The 23,961-nt window shown below is 44.5% G+C and overlaps 1 protein-coding gene across 1 annotated transcript; it reads left to right on the plus strand.

Moving 5' to 3' along the window:
• Positions 1-898: 898 nt before the first annotated feature.
• On the plus strand, positions 899-21,407 carry POLI (DNA polymerase iota). Its single transcript, XM_054986716.1, has 10 exons — positions 899-986; positions 3,661-3,786; positions 5,578-5,742; positions 7,898-8,050; positions 10,624-10,860; positions 11,527-11,705; positions 13,410-13,501; positions 15,850-15,983; positions 16,848-17,047; positions 19,723-21,407. Exons 1-10 carry the CDS (start codon positions 899-901, stop codon positions 20,548-20,550), a joined length of 2,202 nt encoding a protein of 733 aa, XP_054842691.1. The 3' UTR covers positions 20,551-21,407.
• The last annotated feature ends 2,554 nt before the right edge of the window (positions 21,408-23,961 follow it).

Consider the following 23,961-nt stretch of genomic DNA (forward strand, 5'->3'; position numbering starts at 1 on the left):
CTACTGAGAGAAAATGAATAGCTCTAGAGTCCTGCCAGGGTGGAAAGAGAAGAGTCAGTGATAAGAGGAAGGAAGGCCTTCTCTGGAGTTTTCTGCTACTGTACCCACTTGTATTTGTTCACTGAATATCCTAACTGTGGCTCATATTGTATTTTGCTCACTGAATATCCGAGCAGTTGATTTTATTGTATAGCTTACACTGTGTAATCTTCCTTGGGTCTCAGTGAGAAAGGCGGACTATACGTGAGTAACAGTGCAATCCTAAACAGAATCAACCCAGTCTAAATTCATTAATTTCAATGGTCTTAGACGGGAGTAACTCAGTTTAAGATTGCACTAGAAAAGAGCAAGAGTCCAGTAAGCACCTATAAGACCAACAAAAATTGTGGTAGGGTATGAGCTTCCGTGAGTCACAGCTCACTTCTTCAGGTACAGCTAGACTGCGAGAATGTGAAGAAGCGAGCTGTGACTCACGAAAGTTCATACCCTCCCACAAATTTTGTTAGTCTTATAGGTGCTACTGGACTCTTGCTCTTTTTTGCTGCTACAGAGACTAACAGGGCTGCCCATCTTGATCTAAGATTGCACTCGAAGCGTCTTTCCCGGCTCGATCCACACGTGATTGGATATCTCGGGACCCCGCTTGAAATCCTCATCAAGGGAAAGGTGAATTGTTGCAACTGTGCCATATCGGGTGCAGCTGACCCGGCCAGGGCGAGGGCAAGGAAACGACTCGCAGAGACCTGCCAGGGTGGAAGGCGCACAACGATAGGAAGGAAGGCAAGGCCGGCCGGCCTCCTCCTCTCCAACTCCGCCTTCCCAGCCTGCCCAGCCACTCCCAGCCTGGCTGCCCCAGACGGAGGCGGCGCCGGCTTCCCGCTGCGCAGAAGCGGGTAACATGGAGAGCTCCGGAGAGGACGAGGCGGCGGCGGGGGAACCGGATTGGCTGCTCCCGGCGCCCCACGGCAGACTTGGGAGAGGCTCGAGTAAATGCGCCTCGCGTGGCTTTTGCTTCTGCTGCGGCTCAGACCTGCTTCTCGCTGGCCTCGAACTGACCCGGGCGGGAATAGGAAGGATGCCACCTCCGGGTTGGGAGATTCCTGGACATTTGGGGGTGGAGCCTGGAGGGGACAGAGTTTGGCCAAGGGAGGGACCCTAGCAGGGTATAATGCGTCCATCCTCCGAAGCAGCCATTTTCTGTAGACTGGAGAGCAAATATAATTCCGGGAGATCTCCAGGTCGCACCTGGAGGTTGGCAACCATATTTATGGGCGCTCGACCATGGGAACGGTGTCCCCAACTCCTGTTACCAGAAAGCAAGATTTCTGAAGCTTGTTTTGACCGTCGGTCCCTGGGCGTTTTTGTGCGCCAAAGATTCTTGCCCAACGGCTCCTGCTGTTGGGTGCAAAAAATTTTTTCCATCCAGACATTCATCCAGCGCTGGCGTTAGAAAGGGCGCCTCCCTTTCCCTTTTCAAACCTTTCTACCGGATGAGACAGAAATCGGCGCTGGTCTGGACGCCCGTTGGGTAGCCCTAGTCGAATGAAGCTGCAGCGCTCGGAAAACCTGGCCGGGATTGCTGGTTGAGGGAAGAGGAGTTTGCCAGAGTTGCCAACTCATGTTTAGAAAATTCCGGGAGGCTTGAGGGGTGAAGGTCGGGGTGTGTGAGGAAGAGAGGTGCCTGATTGGGGTATAGTGTCAGACATTCTTCCCTCCAAAACTGCCATTTTCTTCAGGGCAACTGATCAGTATTGTCTCAAGATCAGTTCTAATTCCAGGTCTCCAGTCACTCTCGTTTTCGTTCCACCTGGAGGCTGGCAATGCTCCCAAAGTTAAAGGTGAATCAATGGATCCTTTGCTACAGAATTTCCCACCTGGTCTATCCACCCCTCCCCCTCACACTTTCAACCATCCCCCTTTGCTGTGACCTTGCCGGGAGCATACTTAACAAATCACTCCTGTAAGGACTGCAGCAGGTTATCCTCTTTGAAACGGGGCTGAATTTTTGGAAATAGGTGCTGCCAGTTCCTTCCCCTGCATGAGGCATAAGGCAACTCTTTGGGAGTAGGCAGTATGGAACTCCTGTGTGCATTGAGCAAATGTATTTTTAGTGCAACTTTCAGTATGCCTACTTAGAAGTAAACCCCACTGTTCTAGGACTTACTCCCGTGTGTGTGTGTTTTCCATGTCTCCTCGAAATAGTTACCTTTCTTTTTCCTAAACAGAATTTTTGTTGTTGCCTGGCATCCGTTTTGGAAAGTTTTGTGACATCTTAACATTCAGTGTTGTCTGTTACATTGTGACCAGATAGCTTGGTAACACAACGGCCAGTGTACTGATTAGTGTGTTGAACTAGGATTTGAGAGACCTAGTTTGGAATCTGGCCTCTGCAGAGGCCACTTGCTTGGGTCATCTTGGGCCAGCAGCTCTTCACTTTCTCAGCATGGCCTACCTCACAGGGCTGTTGTGAGAATAAAATGGAGGCAACAGGGAACGATGTTGTAAGGGGCATCAGGTCCTCTGCTGGGGAGAAAAGCAGGGTGTAAATAATAAATTGTGCATCGGCAATTGAATTGCCGTGCAGAGTTTGGCTTGAGCAGTGATGGCAATCTGTAAATGTTTCACTTGCGGTGCATCGTGATAGCTCAAGTTGCTGCCATTTTTACCTTTCCTGCTTCTGTGCCCTTAAAACAGCTGCTAGACAAACAGGAGCCTTTCCTGCCTCTGACCCCCATGCTGGGGAAACATCTGCATCCTGGGTAGTTGTTGCTAAAGGCACAGAAGCAGAGCTAAGAAGAAAAGCTGGCAACTTTCATTACATCATTGCTGCCTCTTGACGAGCTGCATGCGCCAAACAACCGTTCTCTGGCTTGTTCGTTGCTGCGTTTGTATGGTCTGTTGATCAGTGAATTCCTGTCCTGCTCCAGGCATCTTGCGGTTTCCACATTCCTTTCCAGAAAACCTGGACCAAAAGCCTGCACTTTTCCCATTATACCTCTGCAATGAAAAAGGCTGGAGGCTTAGTTTTAAAGAACTGGCTTGGTATAGTGGTTAGAGCGTTGGACTGGAATCTGGAGAAACTAGGTTTGAATCCCTACTCTGCCATGCAAATTTGCTGGGTGACCTTGGGCCACTCACACACGCTCAGCCTAATTTATCTAAAAGGGTTATTGTGGGGATAAGATAGAGGAGAGGCGAATTATGTAAGCCCCCTTGGGTCCCCTTTAGAGATACAAGTGGAATATAAATAAAAAGTAAATAATAAAGTGTAGCGGCAGGGAGAACTGGCCTTCAGAGAAATTGGTAAATCATGACAGTAGATTGTTATGTTATTTTGCTATACTGAAATAGCAGTTACCTTTTTTTTTTAAGGTGGTGAAAAGGTGACTGTGTAGGGCTGGAAGAAAGCAAATTGCACCTTAGAAAATGCACTCCTTCCCATCCAAATGCCATGCAAATGTGCTTGGGCTGTGTTCTTAAAGATTATGACAAAGCAGGTTTGGGAAAGATCGGAGCAAAGCAGAGGAAAGCCTGAAAAGTGGACAGTTGGTCGATGATGCCGTGTGAATGCTTTAAAAAGTGCTCAATGGGGAAGCAATGCGAAACATCCATGAGGATGCTGTGAAAATGATCCCACTGAACTCTGGCTTTTCTTTACAGCTGGTCATGGCAAAGTGATGTCGTCTGTAAGCTCCCTGCACCGAGTTGTCGTGCATTTGGACCTAGACTGTTATTATGCGCAGGTTGAAATGATCTGCAATCCTGAATTAAGAGGCAAACCTTTAGGTAATCTTTTGTCATTGGACGCTTTTGAAGTTTCAGATGTATTGAAACTGTGGGTGTATTTCTACCATTTCCCCCCTGTGTCGTTAGCTCTTTCGCACTTAGTCAACAATAGTAAAATATACTGAATTCCCTATACATTTTATCGAACATTCTTCTGAATTTGCATTCTCAAGAAAATCCTATTACAAGTTAACTGTCACGTTCCCTCTTCCTGTTCTTATTTGACTGTTCTGTGCACCAAGTCCTGAACAAAAACTTGTGCTGTATAGTTATATCGGTACAATGAAATGTTCTGGAGAGCTTTGCAGCAGTGATACAAGATCACAACACACTTTTAGCAGCCTTTGTTGATCATAGATGTCGGTTTGCAGAGCTAGGTACGACCTGCATGGGATTCCTTTTCATAAGCTGAAATTTTACAACTTGTACAAAGCATTTTATTACTACTCCAAACTTGGTGGAAACGGGCTTTTAATAACCTTCACTTAAACCCTGGTAGAGAGATTTTCTTTCAGTAACTTATTACATGTATGCAAACCCCAAATTGCTAACCTTGGCTACAATGACAGTGCAATCCTATGCAGAATAGTAAAGAGTCCAGTAGCACCTTTAAGACTAACCAACTTTATTGTAGCATAAGCTTTCGAGAACTTTTTGTCAGATGCATCTGCTGAAGAGAGCTGTGGTTCTCGAAAGCTTATGCTACAATAAAGTTGGTTATTCTTAAAGGTGCTAGTGGACACTTTACTATTTTGCAACTACAGACTAATATAGCTAACTCCTGGATCTATATCCTATGCAGAGTTACTCCAGTCTAAGTCTATAGAAGTCAATGGGCTTAGACTGGAGTAACTGGGAATAGGATTGCACTGTGTGTGTCTGGTGTAGTCTATGGTCCCTAACTTGTTAGTGAAGCATCTCTTTGAGACCACCTCCCTACAATACAGCTCTGTGTAAAAAAGCCCCTTTGAATAATTCAGTTTTACATCATTTGTGGAAAGCCAGGAGAGTGGGGGCTCTCCTGACCTCTTCAGGCAGGCCGTTCTATAGGGCAGGGGCCACCACAGAGAAAGCCCATGTACGGGCTGCTGTTGATTTTGCCTGTGTGCAAGCTGGCACCTGCAGGAGACCCTGTTCAGATGAGCGTAGCTGCTGTGGAGGAACATAGGGGGAGAGGCGGTCCTGGAGGTATGCTAGTCCAAGGCCATGAAGAATTTTGTATATGATAGCCGGTACCTTGAACTGAGCACGGTAACTGATAGGTAGCCAGTGGAGTGACTTCAGGATGGGAATAATATTCATGCTCTTGTTTACTCCTGATAAGAGCCAAGCTGCAGTGTTTTGCACTAACTGGAGTCTCCTACTTAGACAGGAGAAGTATGTATAGTGCATTACAATAGTCAAGTCTATGTTGCCGTACATCCTATCTACTGCTTTAAGTATGTGCTTCTATGTACTACCTGTTGCTTTAAGTATGATTCTATTGGGTAGTGTCAGTTCTAGAATTGCTTGCACTCTGTTTCAGCATTTCTTCAACTCTGTATTGGATTTTTGCTAATGTTATGCCTTTGTAAACTTGCATTTATTTACTCTATGGCATTGTTTGTTGAAATGTCCTTGGGCAGACTGTAAATGGCATTAGTAAATAAAAATAAAAATTATAGTACTTGTAGGGGGAAAGGGAACATGGGAACAAATATAAAGAAAAAGAACTGGGGGTTTATTTAAAATGCTTTGAAATGTTGACAATTCCAGGTGCGATCTTTCAGTTTTGTCATTTCCTTCTTTCAGGTGTGCAGCAGAAAAGCTATGTCATCACCTGTAATTATGAAGCCAGGGGTGTCAGCGTCAAGAAACTCATGTCTCTCAAAGAAGCCAAAAAAAAGTGCCCAGAACTGGTGTTAGTTAATGGAGAAGACTTGACCAAATACAGGGAAATGTCTTACAAAGTTACAGGTATTGCCTTACTTCTTTGTAAGTAAGAATGATATAAGTTGCTTTGTGTTCCTCTTGGGGAGAAAAACGGGGATGCAAAACAAAAAAGAAAGAGAAAATCATGTTCATCTTTATATTTATACTCTTCTCTGTTCCAGAGTTTGCAATAAACACAAGTTGTTCTATCTAAGGGGACATACAATAGACATTTATAGATCTGTTTATAGGGGCGGCGGTGGGGGGGAGAGAGAGAATATTTTCTTCCTGTCCTATAGTACTAGAATTCAGGGGCACCCAATGTCATTGATGGGCAATAGATTTAGAGTGGGGGGGAAGTAAGTATTAACTTAATTAGTAATTTAATTGTGGGATTCATTTCTAGTGGACGTAGTGATGGCCACGGAAGTAGATAGCTTTAAAAGGGGATTAAACAGATTCATACCCTGGCCTGGATAGCCCAGGTGAGCCTGATCTCATCAGATATCGGACGCTAAACTGGGTCGGCCTTGATTAGTAATTGGATGGGAGACCTCCAGTGAAGACCAGGGCTGCAGAGGCAGGCAATGGCAACCCACCTCTGTTAGTCTCTTGCCTGGAAAACCCCATCAAGTTGGCTATGACTTGAGCGTGTTCTCCGCCACCACCAAAGAGATTCATGGAGCATTGGTCTTATCAGTGGCCTTGGCGTCCAAAAAACCCCTCCATATTCAGAGGCCCAGTGCCAGGAGGCAACATCAAGAGAAGACCTCAGTCTCTATGCAGTCTTGTTGGCTCTCTGGAGTAACTGGTTAGCCTGGCCACTGTGAAACTGATGCTGGATTAGATGGGCCACTGGTCTGATCTGGTGGGGCTCTTCTGTTCTCACCACCCTTCTGGTTTAATGTACAGAACGGGTGACTTACATGTCTCATCTCTTTGGTCCCCTCTCCCCCCGTTTTGTGGTGTCATAGGCGGGATCATAGGCGGCTATTCATTCTGTAGGGATGATGTCATTGTGTTACGGTCTAAAGTGCGATACAAAGCAGTCCCTAAACAACAGATCGTCTCCTCTAAACAATCTTTGTTAATAAAGGATGCGATCTGCAGAGAATTTCTGTTCATTTCAGGAAGGCCTGGAGAAGAGTTGTTCCTTGTGAGACAATCTGGAGTTTTGGACTTTGAAGCTTTGAGGGCGAAGCTACAAGTGACGAATGACACTTGAACGGCAAGTGTATTTCTCCCTGTTCACTTGCCCTCCACTCAATCCACTTGCCGTTCAAGTGTCATTCGTCACTTGTAGCTTGGCCCTAAGTGAAAGTCCCCCCCCCCTCACATGAACATATGAACCATTGTTTCATCAAAGTCAGTATTGTCTTACTCAGACTACAGTGGCTCTCCAGAGCTTCAGGTAGAGGTTTTTCACCTCAACTGCAACCTGAAGCTTGCTGCCGATGCCGGGAATTAAATCTAGGACCTTCTACATGCCAAGCAGATGCTCTTCCACTCAGCCATGGGCTCTTCCCATTGTATTGTCCCGTGTCATCCTTGCGCAAGTTCCAGTCTTTTATTGTTGCTTCTCCAGAGGAATAACTTGCCTAGCAGGGCTTTTGTGAGGAAAATTTTTAACACGTCTTAGTAAGGGAACAGCTTGTGTCCAGGGAAACACCCTTGTCTCCAAATAGGATTGGTTTTTGCCAAATTCTTTTCCATGTACGAAATATATTGCCGGTCTCCCATGAATGAGTTTCATCCGTGAACAGAGAGAAACTCCCATTTGGTCCATGGAAGTGAAAGCAGTTTTCACGCCAAATTCCTAGGAAACCTGGTTACTCCAGAAAGGAACCAAGAACTTCAAGATCTGAAGCTGAAGTCTAACCTAGTGATCTTCAGTGTCCTCAGGCGTCCAGATCTTATTCGGGAGGTTAAAAGGGACTAGGAATGTTAAGTATACACCTCTCTGACTTGGCAGGTTGAAGACTCTGGATTGGTCAAGGCTTGGGGCCTAGCGTTTCTGCCTTCCCGCTGCTCTGTCATCGGGCATTCTGACTTTCCTGTGATCTTTCTCCCTCAGAAATCTTATACTGAAAACTATAGACGCCTTAGATGTTCTGCTTATGGAAATTTCATGTGTGTGAAAAGATTTCTTCTGAAGTTACCCCATTAGCTCCATTGCACAGTTTGCTTTTTTAATCCTTAGCACTGTTGGAAGAGTTTACTCCACTGGTGGAAAGGCTTGGACCTGATGAAAACTTTGTGGACGTCACTGAGATGGTAGAGAAGAGGCTGGAAGAGTGGGGAAAGGATGCTACTTCTCAGATCTCTATCTCTGGTCACATATATAATAATCAGGGTAAGTGGGGAGGGGAGGGGGGGTTGGCCGAAATCTCAAGTTGGACTAAGATGTGCCCGTGCCATCATGGAGAGCCTCCGCTGTCCTGGCTTTCCATAAACAATGCAAAACCAAGTTACTCAAAAAGTTAGGGATCATAGACTTACGCTGTCTTTGCCAGGAATAAGCTTTCGAGAACCACAGTTCTCTTCGTCAGATGCATCTGATGAAGAGAACTGTAGTTCTCAAAAGCTTCTCTTATGCTACAAAAGCTTCTCTTATGCTAAAATAAAGTTGGTTAGTCTCAGTGCTTTTTTTCTGGGGGTACGCAGGGGTACGCATACCCCTAAACATTTTGTGAATCTAATGGGAGAAAGTAAAAATTTTAAAATGTTGGAATTCCCGCTAAACCAACTCCATCTGAGAGTACCCCTAAACATTTTATTAGAAAAAAAGCACTGGTTAGTCTTAAAGGTGCTACTGGATTCTTTACTATTTTGCGACTACAAACTAACACGGCTAACTCGTCTGGATCTTTGCCAGGAATAAGTTACATGCAAGCATCAACATATATAGGCTTTCAAAGGTTTTAGCCTCCTCCCCTTTTCTAACTTTCAGCAAAGCAGGAGAATAGCAGGTATGATGTTGGTGCCTCCAAGGTCGTCCATGTGCCTCTCTCAAGAGAGGAAGAGAGGACTCAGAGATAATGGTGGGAAAGTGTTCCTCCCTTGCATCTGATGAAGAGAGTTGTGGTTCTCGAAAGTTTATTCTACAATAAAGTTGGTTAGTCTTAAAGGTGCTACTGGACTCTTTATACTATTTTATTTTTCAGCCACTCTTAGGAGATCCATTGTTAGAGAGTGTCCTTAAATGAAATCCTGCCCTCAGGTAATAGCTGACTTATGGCAACCCCTGGTGGGGTTTTCATGGCAAGAGACTAACAGAGGTGGTTTGCCATTGCCTGCCTCTGCAACCCAGGTCTTCCTTGGAGGTCTCCCATCCAATTACTAACCAAGGCCGACCCTGCTTAGCTTCTGAGATCAGACGAGATCAGGCTCTCTTTTTCTTAGAGAGTCAATATGATATTGTTGTTAAAGTGCCAAACTAATACCTGGGATCCTAGGATTCAAACCTCTGCCTTGTAAGCTTGCTGGCTGCTTTAGGGCAAGTTGATATTTCTCAGATTAAATTTTTTTGCAGGGTTATTGTGAGAATGGGAACGGGGAAACATGTGCTGCCTGGAGCTCTTTGGAGGAAGAATGGGATATAAATGTTCTGGATGGAATAAAGTAGAAAAGAGGAATTGTGTCTGCCACTCCTGAACTGTTGGAGGACAAGTGGGATAAAAGTAGAATATATTCCCTGTTGATTGAAAATGAAATCCTGCTCTCAAATCATAGCTGACTTATGGCGACCCCTGGTGGGGTTTTCATGGCAAGAGACTAACAGAAGTGGTTTGCCATTGCCTGCCTCTGCAGAAGCTAGTCTTCGTTGAAGGTCTTCCATCCAATTACTAACCAAGGCTGAACCTGCTTAGATTCTGAGATCTGACGAGATCAGCTCACCTGGGCTATCCAGGTCAGGACTCCTGTTGATTACATGTATTTTATTTTTTAAATTGTATTTATTTTATGGTTAACAGCCTGAATAGTCCAGGCTAGTCCAAGCTCGTCAGACATTGGAAGCTAAGTGGGGTTGGCCATAGTTAGTGCTTGGATGGGAGACCACCAAGGAAGTCCAGAGGCAGGCAATGACAAACCTCCTCAGTTCATCTCATGCCTTGAGAACCCCTTAAGGGGTCATCATAAGTTGATTGCGACTTGGTGGCATGTCTTTGCTATCAAGAAACAAGAAAGAGGGAAAATAGACAATGTATAAGATCTTGTTGGAAATTACGTTAGTGATGGGATTATGAGAATGTTGAACATTGCTGTCATGTCTAAGATGACATATCAAGGTAGAAGTAAGTCAAGAACACTTAAAGCCTGATAAATAGAAATACAGTTTGGTGTAGTGGTTAAGAGCGTGGGAGTCTAATCTGGAGAGCCGGGTTTGATTCCCCACTCCTCCACTTGAAGCCAGCTGGGTGACCTTGGACTAGTCACAGCTCTCTGGAACTCTCTCAGCCCTACCCACCTCACAGGGTGTTTTGTTGTGGGGATAATATTGGCATACTTTGTAAACGCCACCAAATGCCTGTTCCGCCAGGCATTTGGTGGGGGCTAGGCTGTCCTCTTGCCAGCCATACCACTGAAGACCATCTACCACCCATGCAGGAGCTCACAAGTGTGACACAGGGCATGATGCAAGAGCCAAGCCCTGTGTCTAAAATGCTGTATTTTAATATTTATATCTGCCAATTTTAATTGTATATGGAAGAATGTTTTAATGTTTTTATTGCTTTTAATCTTTATGTAAAAATCATATGTTGTTACACCACCCTGAGCCTGTCTGATGGGGAGGGCGGTCTAGAAGTGTAATTAAATAAATAAATCGCTCTGAGCGGGCATTAAGTTGTCCTGAAGGGCGGTATATAAATCAAATGTTGTTGTTGTTGTTGTTGTTGTTACCACCAGTCTCTGTTTACTTTGCAGCTTTCAATTTCCATGATTCGGCACATAGAAGGTTGGCAGCTGGATCTCACATAGCAGCGGAGATGAGAGAGGCCGTGCGCACCAGGCTGGGCCTGACGGGTTGCGCAGGAGTCGCTTCTAACAAACTCCTGTCCAAGATGGTGTGTGGGACCTTTAAACCAAATCAGCAAACTGTTCTGTTACCCGAGAGCCAGCAGGACTTGATGGCCAGCCTAGACCACATAACGAAAGTGCCTGGTATGAAGTGTGTGTGTGTGTGGTGGGGGATTCTTTTGCCTTGTTTTGTGTATCTACGACAGAAGGGGCGTTTCAGGTGGGGGAGAATGAGAAAATCTTCTCTCCCCCTCCCAAATAGTGTTTTGTGGATCCCTGTTTTCTCTCTGTCATTATTTTGCCATACTGTAGCATGACCAAGAGCAGTTCTAGGTATGACAAGGGAGAAATAGTGTTCTTTGTACTGTGTTTAAATCCTAAACATTAAAAACATTTAATGTTTTACATTACATAGAGCCAGTTTGGTATAGTGGTTAAGTGTGCGGGACTCTAATCTGGAGAACTGGATTTGATTCCCCTCTGCTCAAAGCCAGCTGGGTGACCTTGGGGCAGTCACAGCTCTCTCAGAGCTCTCTCAGCCTCACCCACCTCACAGGGTGATTGTTGTGGGGACAATAACATACTTTGTAAACTGCTCATAGTGAGCATTAAGTTGTCCTGAAGGGTGATATATAAATCGAATGTTATGTTATTAACATTTATAGAGCAATCTAAGCCCATTGATTTTATTCTAAGCCCATTCAGTCTGAGCCCATTGATTGCACTCGTAATCTTACTAAAATTTTAGCAGTTCTCAGGTTTGTCTTGTTGTGGTACTGCAGTGACAGCAGTTTTTTTTTTCATGCACAGGTATTGGGTTTAAAACCGCACAACGTCTTGCAGTGCTGGGACTTTTCACCATTTGGGATCTCCAGAGGTGTTCATCTGCAGTGTTAGAGAGAGAGCTGGGAGTTTCGGCTGCACGGCATCTGCAGAAACTGAGTTACGGAGAAGATGACTCTCCGGTTACTCCATCGAGGCCTCCTCAGGTATCTGTGTAACATTGTGGTGTAGCAGCTAGTGTCTTGGACTAGGACTGGAGAGACCAGATTCCAATCTATGAGACTCAATAGTGATTTTATATAGGTCAGGAGAGAATCACATAAGCTGCCCTGAACTCCTTGGGGAAGAAAAGCAAGATAAAACTGGATAGATGGATATTGTCTCTTACCTTGAGAAATTCTGTCTATAAGCTAATTCCTAACATTTAGTCACTCTGAAATGTGACTGATAGTTGGAGGTAACGAATTAAACTCTCACCCCCGATTCTGAGTCCCCAAATGCAACCTTTTCACTTTCTTCTCTTGTAAAATTGAATCCTGTCATTTATTATTATAGGAAGGAAGTAAAATACTGCATAAGAAAGATAGTGATGAGCGCAAATTCTTCCTTCCATCCCTGACAATCAGTGGCTGAGGTCCTGCAGACCAGAATGTAGATGCTATGTGTTGTATTTGGTACAGTGGCTAAGAACGGCAGGACTGTAATCTGGAGAGCCGGGTTTGATTCCCCACTCCTCCGCTTGAAGCCAGCTGGGTGACCTTGGGACAGTCACAGCTTCTCAGAGCTCTCTCAGCCCCACCCACCTCCCAGGGCAATTGTTGTGAGAATAATAATAACACACTTTGTAAACTGCTCTCAGTGGGTGTTAAATTGAATGTTGTTGTTGTTGTTGTTAGAGAGAGATCAAGCTGGACTTGAATGAAACTACTAGGATTAAACCCTGAGAAAGCTGATCTCTTCTCAGGAAGAGGATGGGCCATAAAACAGCCGTGTTTCTAACCATTTGCTCCAAATGTTATCCTGCGCTAGAGAAATAATGGTTTTCCAACTCTCTGATGGCCTAATAAAACCACAGTACAGAGGTGCCATGGTAGACATAGAGGGAGGTTTTCCAGCTCAGGTTTGGTGTATGGGGGGACCCACCCTCTCAGGGGAAGAGTTTAAAAAGGATGTGTGGACCTTTGTCTGTGCGTGTTCATTGGAGACTAGGAGTAAGGGAGATAGGAGGACAGCTTTCCTCTATTTCCTAATGTTCTGGCAGATGCCCTTGGGTATGCTGATTTAACATCAGCGACTCTCAGGTTAATTTAGCTAGAATGTTTTCTTTTCTTTGTATTAGCTGCTTAACTGTTATGCCATGATATCTCCTTCCTTGCATCTTCTGTGCTCTGAATTATGCTTGTTTAGTATAATAAAGAGCTTTCTTTGGTTAAGACTAAGTTGTGTCCAAGATTCCTCCCTCCATGCCTAATTACCCATTCATTGTTGGCACTCTGTGCACTCTTAGAGACTCACCAAGTCCAAACTGCTGCTAAAAGGAAAGCATGACCAATCAGTTTGGTGGTAGCAAAACCGAAGGAAGTGTGGGCGTTTTCCCGTGCGGACACAGCAAACACACACAGCCTCCCCCTGGTCATAACACAGCATGTGTGTAAGCATGCAGCAGCTGTCACAGTGAGATTCTTGCAGGTGATTTATCACAAAAGTGGATTGCAGTCTATCCAATGCAGAATCTCTTACAGATGAGTTCACAGGCAATTGGTGGGAAAATGGTGATTGGGGTTGTTTTAAAATACGCTGGTGGAGAATACATAACTGCCTTGCTCCATTTCTTCATTTGCAAGTTGTGGATTTGGTCGTCCCATTTATTATGATAATTAGATTCAGTTTTTAAAATGCATATTTTGCAGTCTTTTAGTGATGAAGATTCCTTTAAAAAGTGCTCTTCTGAAGCAGAAGTTAAGAAGAAAGTTGGAGAGCTGATTGCTAATCTTTTGGACAGGTAATGGTTACCTTACTATGGCCTGGCTTCAGTCGAGTCTGTGATCCGACAGAATGCAACCGAGCACACACTAGATTCACGTTAACTCACTACAGTTGTGCATGTGTTTAATTTTTCTCAGTCTGTACTGCTTGTTTTGCCAAAGGGTTCATGCATTATTCATGTATAAATGCCAAAGACCCCCTCGCCACGCGTTACCGTTTGAATGGTGATACCCTGGAAAGACCCGTATCATCTGTACACAACATTTACAGATGAGTTCACAGGCAATTGGTGGGAAAACGGTGATTGGGGTTGTTTTAAAATACGCTGGTGGAGAATACATAGCTGCCTTGCTTGTGGGGAGGGTGGGATGATGATGATGATGATAAAAATAATAATATTTTAAAAAGGCAAAAAGGAGTTGAACCTTCTCTAATTTGACCTCATTTTGCTATTGCTTTAACTTGGTCCCCCAACATAGTGCCCATAAGTGCCATGGTGCCTACCCAGTGTTTTTTGAAAGTGAGTAGAGCCAGGTGAGGGTTTGCCCAGCTGGGCTTTTCATTGGCTGTGCAGAATTTTAAAATATTGCTTCTGCAGCCGTTGCTACCAGAGCTCTTCACTGAAGATGAGCTGTGTGTATGCAAAAAAAAAATATTAAAACAATATTTCCTTTAAAAAGGCATCCTGTTAAAAAGAACTTCTGCATAACATGTTGAAGAGTTGCTATTAGTATATGCATGGTCTCACTTGCTGAGATTTTGTGGTTGGCTCCACCTCTCGTGGCAGCCATTCTGCAGTTGCACCCACTAGTGGGTGTCAGAATTCCAAAGGTGTCCGCGTGCTCAAAAAAGTTGGGAACCTCTGCTTTAACCCTTCCCTATATCCGTTTCCGTTTTCCCTATTCCTTCCCTTCCAGGTTGGTCTAACCAGCTGGGCAGGGGCTGTGGTATCTAAAGTTGGTATAACATAATGGTTAAAGGCATGAGCTAGAGAGTTCTCAATTCAGATCTCATGTCTCTCATGAAAACTGTGGTTGGTCTTAGGTGGGAGTTGAGAGTCAGCGTGGGCCCCTTGGAAAAGATTCCAGCTGGGCCTTCCTCGTTTAAATAAGAGAGATTATAACCTTTAATAGGAAAAAAAATTCTCTCTAGGAATCCAGAGCAATCCACTTTCCAACCGTTTGCTTGTTTTCATTTCACTTTTATTTCATTAGTAGCCCACCTCTCTTGCTGAAACTCAAGGCAGATTACAAAACATAAAAAGTTCAATCAGACAACAAAGACCTCCAATAAACAAGGCAGTAGAACTAGGATTACGAAACTGGAAAACAATGGAGATTAAAAAACTGTTTAAAGACTGATCTACCGTAATCCAGAAAGTGGTTATAAAGTTAGAAGATGGTAGAGTATAACAAAGGTGATACATACAAAAACAATTGTAACAGATTACAAAACTTTCCCTTGAAAGGCAATTTCCTGCATTGTCCCATTCTACTATAGGTCTAATCCAGTGGTCTCCAACGTTGTGCCCATGGGCACAGTTGTGTCCACTGACACCTTTCATGGTGCCCACCAAGTGTTTTTAGAAAACAGGTGGGGACCAGTGGGGTTTTGCAAAGTATGGCTTCATATTGGCTGTTGGAGTATTCATCAGCTGTGCAGATTTCTAAAAACATTGCTTTGACAGAAGTGGCTTCCACAGTACAGGGATCTTCACTGTGTGACTGAAGGCAAACTGTAGCAGCTGTTTTGTGGCCGGCTCTGCCTCCTGCATCAGCCATTTTGTGGTTCAACCACCACACCGTGTCAGAATTCCAAATGTGCCCACAGGATCAAAAAGGTTGGGGACCCCTGTTCTAATCTGGGGAAGCCACCACAAAGAATGGGTTTAACTAGAAAGCTTAGTAAATGTACTCTTGCTTCAACACTTACGATTTCAAGTCACAAAAATTTAGTTGACTGCATATTCCTGGAGAGGCTTCTAGCTGTTACTGAAGCCTCAAGATTACACACATCGTGCCAGGAAACAGAACAAAATGAGTCAGGTAAACTTCTACCACCCCAAACAACCCCAGCTTGGGAAATTTTGTGCCCCCAATGGCCCTAGCCCCACCCCATAGTCCCAGCTCCTCATCTCTGTAATATCTGGCTATTCACAACAGCTTGTCTTTTTTAGGATGTTCATATGAATTACGGATTAAATGAAATGTGTTGCAGAATTTAGCAACAGAGTTTGAGTTCAAGATGTGTATAATCATTTGCTAGTTTTCCTTATCCGGGAAAAGAATTCTTTTCTTGAGCCAACTGGAACAAGTACAAAATGCTGGTCATAAAAGTCTCTATCAATTTCTCCATGTCTTTTAGAGTATACAAGGATGGAAGAAAGCCACATACAATAAGATTATCTCTTCGTAAATTTTCTCCAACCAATAAATGGCTTAGTCGGGAGAGCCGCCAATGTCCAATTCCATCTCATGTGGTCCAAAGGATTGGAGCAGGTAATTGCTTCATTTTGTCCCTATGACAGTTTGCAGTATGGCAAAGAATTATGTCAAGCAATGGAAACTATAAATCCCTATTTATTCCTCTGCAAGCACTGGGTACCAACCTTTCCTAGTGCTGGAGCGATGGTAGAAGCCACAACTGATACTTTTATCCCAGCTTTCCCCCCAAGGAGCTCAGAGCAGCATCGATTTATTTAATTAATTATTTTTATATTGCATTCCCACCTGCCTTATGGCCCCCAAGGTGGCGAACAATCAAAAATATTAAAACAAGTTTTTTTAAAAATACATAATATTAAAAACAATTCAAATGCATACATGGTTAAAACGCATACATATACAGGAAGGAGGGTCCGTGAAGGAATGCCCCTCGCAACAGTTAAGTCTTAACTTAAGACGACAGAGGATGATAGCTGGATCTTTTTGGGGAGGGAATCCCATTATTTTGGTGCCGCAACTGAAAAGGCCCTTTCTTCAGATTGCTACGTATTTAGCCTCAGATGATGAGGGGCACCCAAAGAAGAGCTCTAAACATGGCCACAGTGGTTGGGTAAATTAATAGGGGAGTAGACGGTCATTGTATGTTGGACCCAAGCCTTAGCTTCCCTGTTTAGTGGGTTCTGTTCAGCCAAACTGATAACTGTCATTTTCCTCGTGGTACTTGGACTGCCAAGTGTTTAATTCCAGAAGCTTCTGAACGTTTCGTGCTGCCAAACCAGCTCAGCCAATCAGTACCAGAAGCTTCCCCACCACCGGTATAACAGAATAAAGAGAATCGTTGTTGGAATTACAGCTTGGATCTTGTTTGATACTGTAGACTTTGAGTAACTGATTTTTTTTTCTGGTTTAAATGTTCAGATGACTCCAGCGTCCAGACTCAGCTGGTAGCCATAGCTATGAAACTGTTTCATAAGATGATAAATGTGAAAGCTTCGTTTCACATAACCCTTCTGAGCGTCTGCTTCTCCAACCTGAAATCCTCTCTTGCTTCCACCAAGCAGTCAATTGGATTTTATTTGACTCGGCCATCTCCTTCAAAGGGCAGCAAACTGGTTCAGGTCAGTTCAGAAGTGATTTATTGAAATCTCTAGCCTGGCATATCCTGAAGGCGCTGGAGAGGTTACAGGAACTGAAAGAACCCAGCAGAGCAGAATATAAAACATTTAGCCAATTAAGTGGAATAGCTGCCTTTTGCTTTGTTCTGTTAAATTATTTATTTAGGAAATTTCTACACTTCCTCTCCATGGCGTCTGCCTGAGGCAGCTTAAAAATGTGACCTTCATTTCACAAAAGTTGTGTTCTGTGCCTAATGCCACATTCTTCACTGTTTCCTCTCTCTATGGGATATATGCGGCACAAGTTTCAGGATATAGTTTTCCTGTCCATCACATTTTTATCTTGCACTTCCTCCAAGGAGCTTAGCTTGGCGTACTTGGTTCCCTTCTCCCCCTTTTAAACCCCTTACAACCTTGTGAGTTAGGTTACCCATTGAACTTCATGGCTAAGTGAGGATTTGAACTCACACCAGTCCTACTCTAACAATTACTTCATAACAGTCTTAAATGCAGACCCCCTTCCCCACACACAGGCCGTTTCCACACGGCTTGCCTCAACCCGGAATGCTACGCAACATGCCGAAAAAACCGTGGAAGAGCGCGTTTTCTCACGCGAGTTTTGCGTGATACTGCGCAACATTGCACAAAACTCGCGCAAGAAAACGCGATCTTCCGCGGGTTTTTTGGCATGTTGCGCAGCGTTCCGGGTTGAGGTAAGCCGTGCGGAAACGGCCACAGTCTTTTTAAAAAAACACTCCTTGTTCACATTTTTATGCCTTCATTTTCTTTCCATGATCTGCTTGAACATATGGTATATATTTGGTGCAAACAACGCAATTTTGGGCAACTTTTAAAATAATGCTGGTTAAATAAATAACAGCACTAGCTTTAGCTGTCCCTACAGGATGGTATAAATCGTAATCACTCTCGTAGTAAATTAGCTGGGCCCTGTGCAGGTAATGAAAGCAGCACAACTGGGCCACCCACAGATGTGGATGGGGGGACACCCAAGGCATTTAGAAAACCGTGACATAGGAAATTCATGAAAGGAAAAAAACATGTCTCCTAAAAAAAGAATGAGTACTGAATAGTTCCAGTAGGGATGTAGAGGAGTTGAGAGTAAGAGCAGAACCACAAGTGACAAAAGGCACAGATTGGACACTTGTCTGCTTCCCTCAAGTTTTGATGGGAAATGTAGGCATCCTGGTCTCGCAGCTTCGCTCTCTGACTGCTGTCCAGTGAACTTTTCAACTGTCACTTGTCCAACATTCCGCCAAGCTGCCTACATTTCCCATCAAAACTTGAGGGAAGCAGACAAGTGTCCAACCTGTGCCTTTTGTCACTTGTGGTTCTGCTCTATGTTAAAGGGGAAAGGGGAAAGAATTTGTCTGCTTGAGACAGCCTGAAAATCTGGAGGCCAGTGTGAGCGTCCCTCAAGGCTGGGCCCGCCACCCGCCTTGTATGCGGGCATCGGGCTGGTTCCTCCAACCGTGACAACCCAGCTGGTCATCACCACCATCTTGCTCGGCCTCCAAATGAGTGCTGCTGGCCAGGGAGGGGGAGGCCTGCAGGCAGTCCAGGCCCTGCCGTGAGGCCAGCTCCAGACAGATGGGGTAAAAATTGGGGTTGGGGTAGAATTTCCAAACTGTGCTATCCCCCCCTTTTTAATTTCACACGGGCCTCTTCAGCTTTTTCCCTGAACTGGATGTATCCAGAAGGCAGCAAAATGGGGCTTTTGAGAGAGACGGTATGGAGTTTTGTATACTGGTGGGATTCATCAAACATATAGAAAAACGTTAAACATTAAATTTGTAAATTTTTAAAAAATCATCCCCCCACCCCTACTCAGGGGTAGGTCTCAGCCAATGGGCAGCAGGGGCCTCACACAGGGGAGACTAGAGCCCACAGACCTGCCCCTTCAAAGGAAAAGACTTGCCCCATCTAGAGCTTGGGAAGCTGGTTTCCAGTGGTAATCGTGGCTCCCGTGCACCACACACAGGGCAAGGGCCCCATATGGGTGTAGCAGTGTGTCGGGGTGGCGGGGGGGGTGTTGCAGTGGTTCTGGGGCCTCACGCTGTACTTTCACTTGGGGCCTCAGAAATGCTAAGATCACCCCTCCCTCTCACAATCTGAGGACCGAGCATGCTCATTGCCTTCATTGTTGAGAGTTGTGGGTGGGGGGACATGGAGATGGAAAAAAAACCCATCTGCTCGGTCCCCCCAAAAGTTTATAGTGACATGGTGGGAAGATTTGGGTTGGGAGGAATTTCCCAGTCATTGACCTGTCAAATCCCCCAGTAATCCTGATGGGCTTTCTGTTTATAGTCTAATCTGCTTTTGAAAATTGCTTCTAAAAGCTGGAGGAAGCTGCTTGGTCACCTCTGGCGAATAAATATTTTCTCCAGGTGACCAGAAACATTCGGAAACTGGAAGTTAGTGAGTTCCATGATCTGGGAACCAAAATGGGTAAATATATGCATGTGGTAGGTAACCTAGCAGACATTTTTATCAAGTAGTAATTTGGGGGCGGGGGGGATCTTATTTTCAAGATGGTGCCACAGCACTGTGTTTATGGAGTATACGGTAACTGTAGTGAGGGATCAGTAATTTGCTTACAGTAAACTGAAGGCTGTTCTTTAAATGTCTGAGACTGTGTGTTGCATTGTGTTGCATTGCAGAAAATGGAAGACACAGAAAGTGTAACTCCAGAAGGTCAAATGGGGAGCTGTGAAATCTTGCCAGATGACAGAAACACAAGGGTAACACAAATGCCACCGGAAACCCCAAACCTCCCAGAACAAACCAGAGATCTTGAATTCCCAAGTCACTTGCTTCCCGCTGGCATCGACTACGATGTGTTTAATCAGCTTCCGAGGGAAATTAAAGAAGAAATAATTTCTAGCCAAAAGGGGGAAAGAAATACCGCAGCAAGTGTTTCGAGTAACCCATCGTTTGCCTCAAGGGAAGAGCGGTCGGACAAGGCGCAAGACCAAATGAGCCATGCTCCTCTGCATTCTAGAAGCACCCATCAAAACATGAGCTCTTTGGCATCCTCTGATATTAAATCCCCCATTGAGGCATCACCAACTGCTGCACTTGGGTCTGTTTGCAGGTGTCTTCTTCCATCACAGAGACCTCTTGAGGCTGCTGAAAATGCATCGGCAAGCAAGCATGCAATGCATACGGCTTTTAAAAACTCATCTCCGTCTCGGCCTCCATTTCACCAAGCCTGTGTTCTGGAGCCACAGAAACAAACCGATGGAGGACCCCAAAAGGGAGGTTGGAAAGGAGAGTCAAAATGCAACCTCCCTTCTAGTGTTGATGCCAAAACATTTTCTGAGTTACCTACAGAGATACAAAAGGAACTATTGGTGGAATGGGAGAGCCGGGAACCGGTTTCCAAAATGCATGCTACGACTCCCAACAAACTGAAGACAAAAAAACCAGGAGGCCTGCCTTCGCCCCGGCAGTCCAACAGTTTATTAAGATATTTTAAACCGACCTGATTATTTTGTATGCTTGGCACAGTAGTTGGTGATGGAAATTTGGTTTGAATAGGACTGTGGCAAAGTAAGAGGTGCAAAGCTAATCCGTGCGTTTAGCCACTTGTATGGCTGAGTTATTCTGGAACGATAATGTTATGCTTGTGGTTTGCCAGATCTCATAAGGACTGACAGCCCTAAAGGAAAGACATTTTCTCTTAATAAGGGGAGAAGATGCTAAATAACTTCGGCAGGATGTACAGTGAGGTCTTTAGGTCCCTATCTCCTTGGACTCAAATATTTATCTCATTCTTGTCATATTTTTCATCATAAGAAATACGATAAGAAAGTGTATAATTAGAAAAATTAGACATACTGGCAGTATGCATACACCAGACTAGATGGGGATGGTAGCAAAACACTCCCTGCACATAGAAAGCTAGCATATAAATGTGAAGTTAGGCTAGAACTTTGCAATGTACCATTTTTTCTGAATGGCAAGGTTTTTTTTAAAAAAAATTGTTAACATAAGAGTGTGTGCAAAATTGCAACCCATCTCCACCTACAGTTTGAAACAGAAGCGTTCCAAAGAACTCTGATTTTCAAACACCCCCCCCCCCATCTTATAGGTCAGCCCTACAAAGTGGGGAACAATGGTTAAGAAACCACCTCAACAATAATTTTTAGCTGTAGATTCTCTGGCACTGTCTGTGTGTCTCTGTGTGTGTGTGTGTGTCTCTGTGTGTGTCTGTGTGTGTGGGGGGGGGGGAACGCTCAAGGTTTTGAATCCTGTCCTTAAAATGTGAACTGCACAAATAAACCGTGTGTTATTACAACAGAAATACCTCCCTACATTAAAAGCTTGTAAATTTCTATGGCAAATAAATATTTCTTTCCTGCCGGAGCGAGCCTCAAGATTGTCCTGGAAGGAGCCCTCACTCCTTTGGGAGCTTTGAAATAGGAAAAAAGTTTTATAGCAGCACCTCTTACCAATTCATAAGCTGTATTTGGGGGAAATAATTAGAGGTACCAGATGTTTACCAGCCTCTGTTAAAGAAACACAAGCCTTGCCTGCTTTGGTGGGGGGTGGGTATAACCTCCAAATAGGCCTCTTCTCCTTCATAGATTGGATTTAAATATTGCCTGCAATAAGGCCCTAGTTCCTGTAAAGCAACTGAGGGTGGGTCTGTATTGTCTTTATCCTTGTATGTACTTAGTTCATTTTGAACTTCTCAATATCCTGCAAATAATCTCTCTGATTTCAGACTAGGTCGGGTTGCCAGCCTCCAGGCGGTGGTTAGCGATCTCCTGGAATTACAACTGATTTCCAAGCCATAGAGATCAGTTCCCCTGGAGAAAATGGCTGCCTTGGAGGGTGGGCTCCATGGCATTATACCCAGATAAGGTCCCTCTCCTTCCCAAACCCCACTCATCACAGGGTTGGGACCCCCCCCCCCCCCAAATCTCCAAAAATTTCTCAACCTGGAGCTGGCAACCCTAAAACCAGGTCACAGAGCGTGGGTCAAAAGATCTGCAAAATGGAGTGAAGGGGACAGACAGGGAAAGAGGCCCCAGGTTTGCAGAAAAATCTGAAATCTAAAAAATGCATTGGAGTATTAACATCCCTGCCCAAATAATAAAAACACCATCTGTAGCTTTAAGAAAAGAATCCTCATGGAGACTGTGGTCCAGGATCTCATAGGTCATTTGGGGAGTTGCTAGGCACCTACAAAAATACTGCCCAGCCTTCTGTAAAACAATGCTGGGAGGAGGGCAGGGGTAGACCCAGAAGCCAAAACAGCTATGAAAAAAATACCCTGTCCCCCTCCTGTCATGTCCCCTGATGGAGGGGACAGGCCTGGCGGCAGTGATAAAAGTCTGTCAAGGGGGTATGAATTCTGAAGATGGCAGGGGTGAGGGGAGGGAGACAGATAAAGGTAGGTTGGCTGGTGGGTTGGAAGGAGAGGAAAGCAGGAAAAAGAGAGAGGCTATGGGAACTTTTGCGGAAAGGAAGGAGGAATTCATGGGGACGAAAAAGGAGTTGCTCCCACAAGTCCTTGCAAGCCCCTTGCCTGCTAGCTCTATTTGACTTATTATTTACTGGGAGAAAGAACAAACACGGAGGCTTAGTTCTCTGGAAATTTTGCACAAGTCCCATTGAAATGAATGGGTCCTCTCATCTCTGCTTCTCCAGAAACTCTACGCACAAAAGTTTATTTCCGTCCCTGCCAACACCTTCCGACAGCCATCCAAACGTAATCTGATTTTCTGTAGGACATACCCTCTTGGCAAAAAAACGAGAAATGTGAATTTTGTTGTCAGTTTTGATCGTATATAAACCTTTTCCCCTCTTATTGGGCCCGCTTCAGTTCCCTCACAAATAACCAACAAATGTATACAAACCCTGAGTAAAAGAGGAGATGTGAAATGCCAATGTTTCTGGGGGGAAAGATTTAAGTCAGCAGATTTCCAAAAGACAGAGATCTCTCAGTGACACTGTGACACTGGGAGATCTCTGTCTTTCGGTGCTACACCTCTGAAGATACCAGCCACAGCTACTGGCGAAACGTCAGGAACTACAATGCCAAGACCACGGCTATACAGCCCGGAAAATCCACAACAACCATCGTTCTCCGGCCGTGAAAGCCTTCGACAATATAATGATAAATATAAAACATGATAAAACTCTGTCAACTTCTGAGTAAACCTTCTCAGGGTTGCTCCCCAAATCTTTTATTCAGAATGCACCTTCATGTGAATGCTTCATAAATTTGCTTGCTGCGCTTCTACAGAGGCCTACGACCTTTTCTGTATCATTCCCAATTAAGAAGTACCACTATTTCTTTTATGTCGGAAATATGCATGAAGCTTTTTTGCCTGGGTTATATACAAGCTCTGGCATCCTCAAATGCCTCCTGATGTTTGAGGGGGTGGAATTCTTGGGAAATACAGGATTTGGAAAAAGTTATTGGGAAAGCTACGTAGGTCCATTTATTTCTGATTGTGACGGAATCACAGAATCCTAGGTTGGAATGGTGGCAGCTACCCCAGTGGTGTGTTTGCTTCTCTGGCTGTTCTTGTGTTGTGAATACTAAATGGTCAACATGGAGCATTTCGAATGTGTGTTTTAGTCAGAGCACTCTGACACAATAGTATGTGAGTAAAGAAAATTCTTGAGGGAGGAAAAATAAATCATGGTATCTAGGGACTTCTGTTTTCCCTAAAGACTTCCACAGGTGGCTGAGACCTTCCACGAAACATCCTGAGTGGCTACTTTCGGAGACAAAACGGTGGGTTTAGATGGACCTTCGCCCTGACTCAATGAGGCCGACCCTCTTTTAGCCTTTAAATTAAACCAAACTTCAGTGACAGCTGCATATGTGTTAACCAAGAACACCCATCCTTCCACCCTCTGGTAGACTTTTCTGGGGCATC

This window comes from Eublepharis macularius, chromosome 8 (genome assembly GCF_028583425.1).
Source record: "Eublepharis macularius isolate TG4126 chromosome 8, MPM_Emac_v1.0, whole genome shotgun sequence".
NCBI classification, from domain to species: domain Eukaryota; kingdom Metazoa; phylum Chordata; class Lepidosauria; order Squamata; family Eublepharidae; genus Eublepharis; species Eublepharis macularius.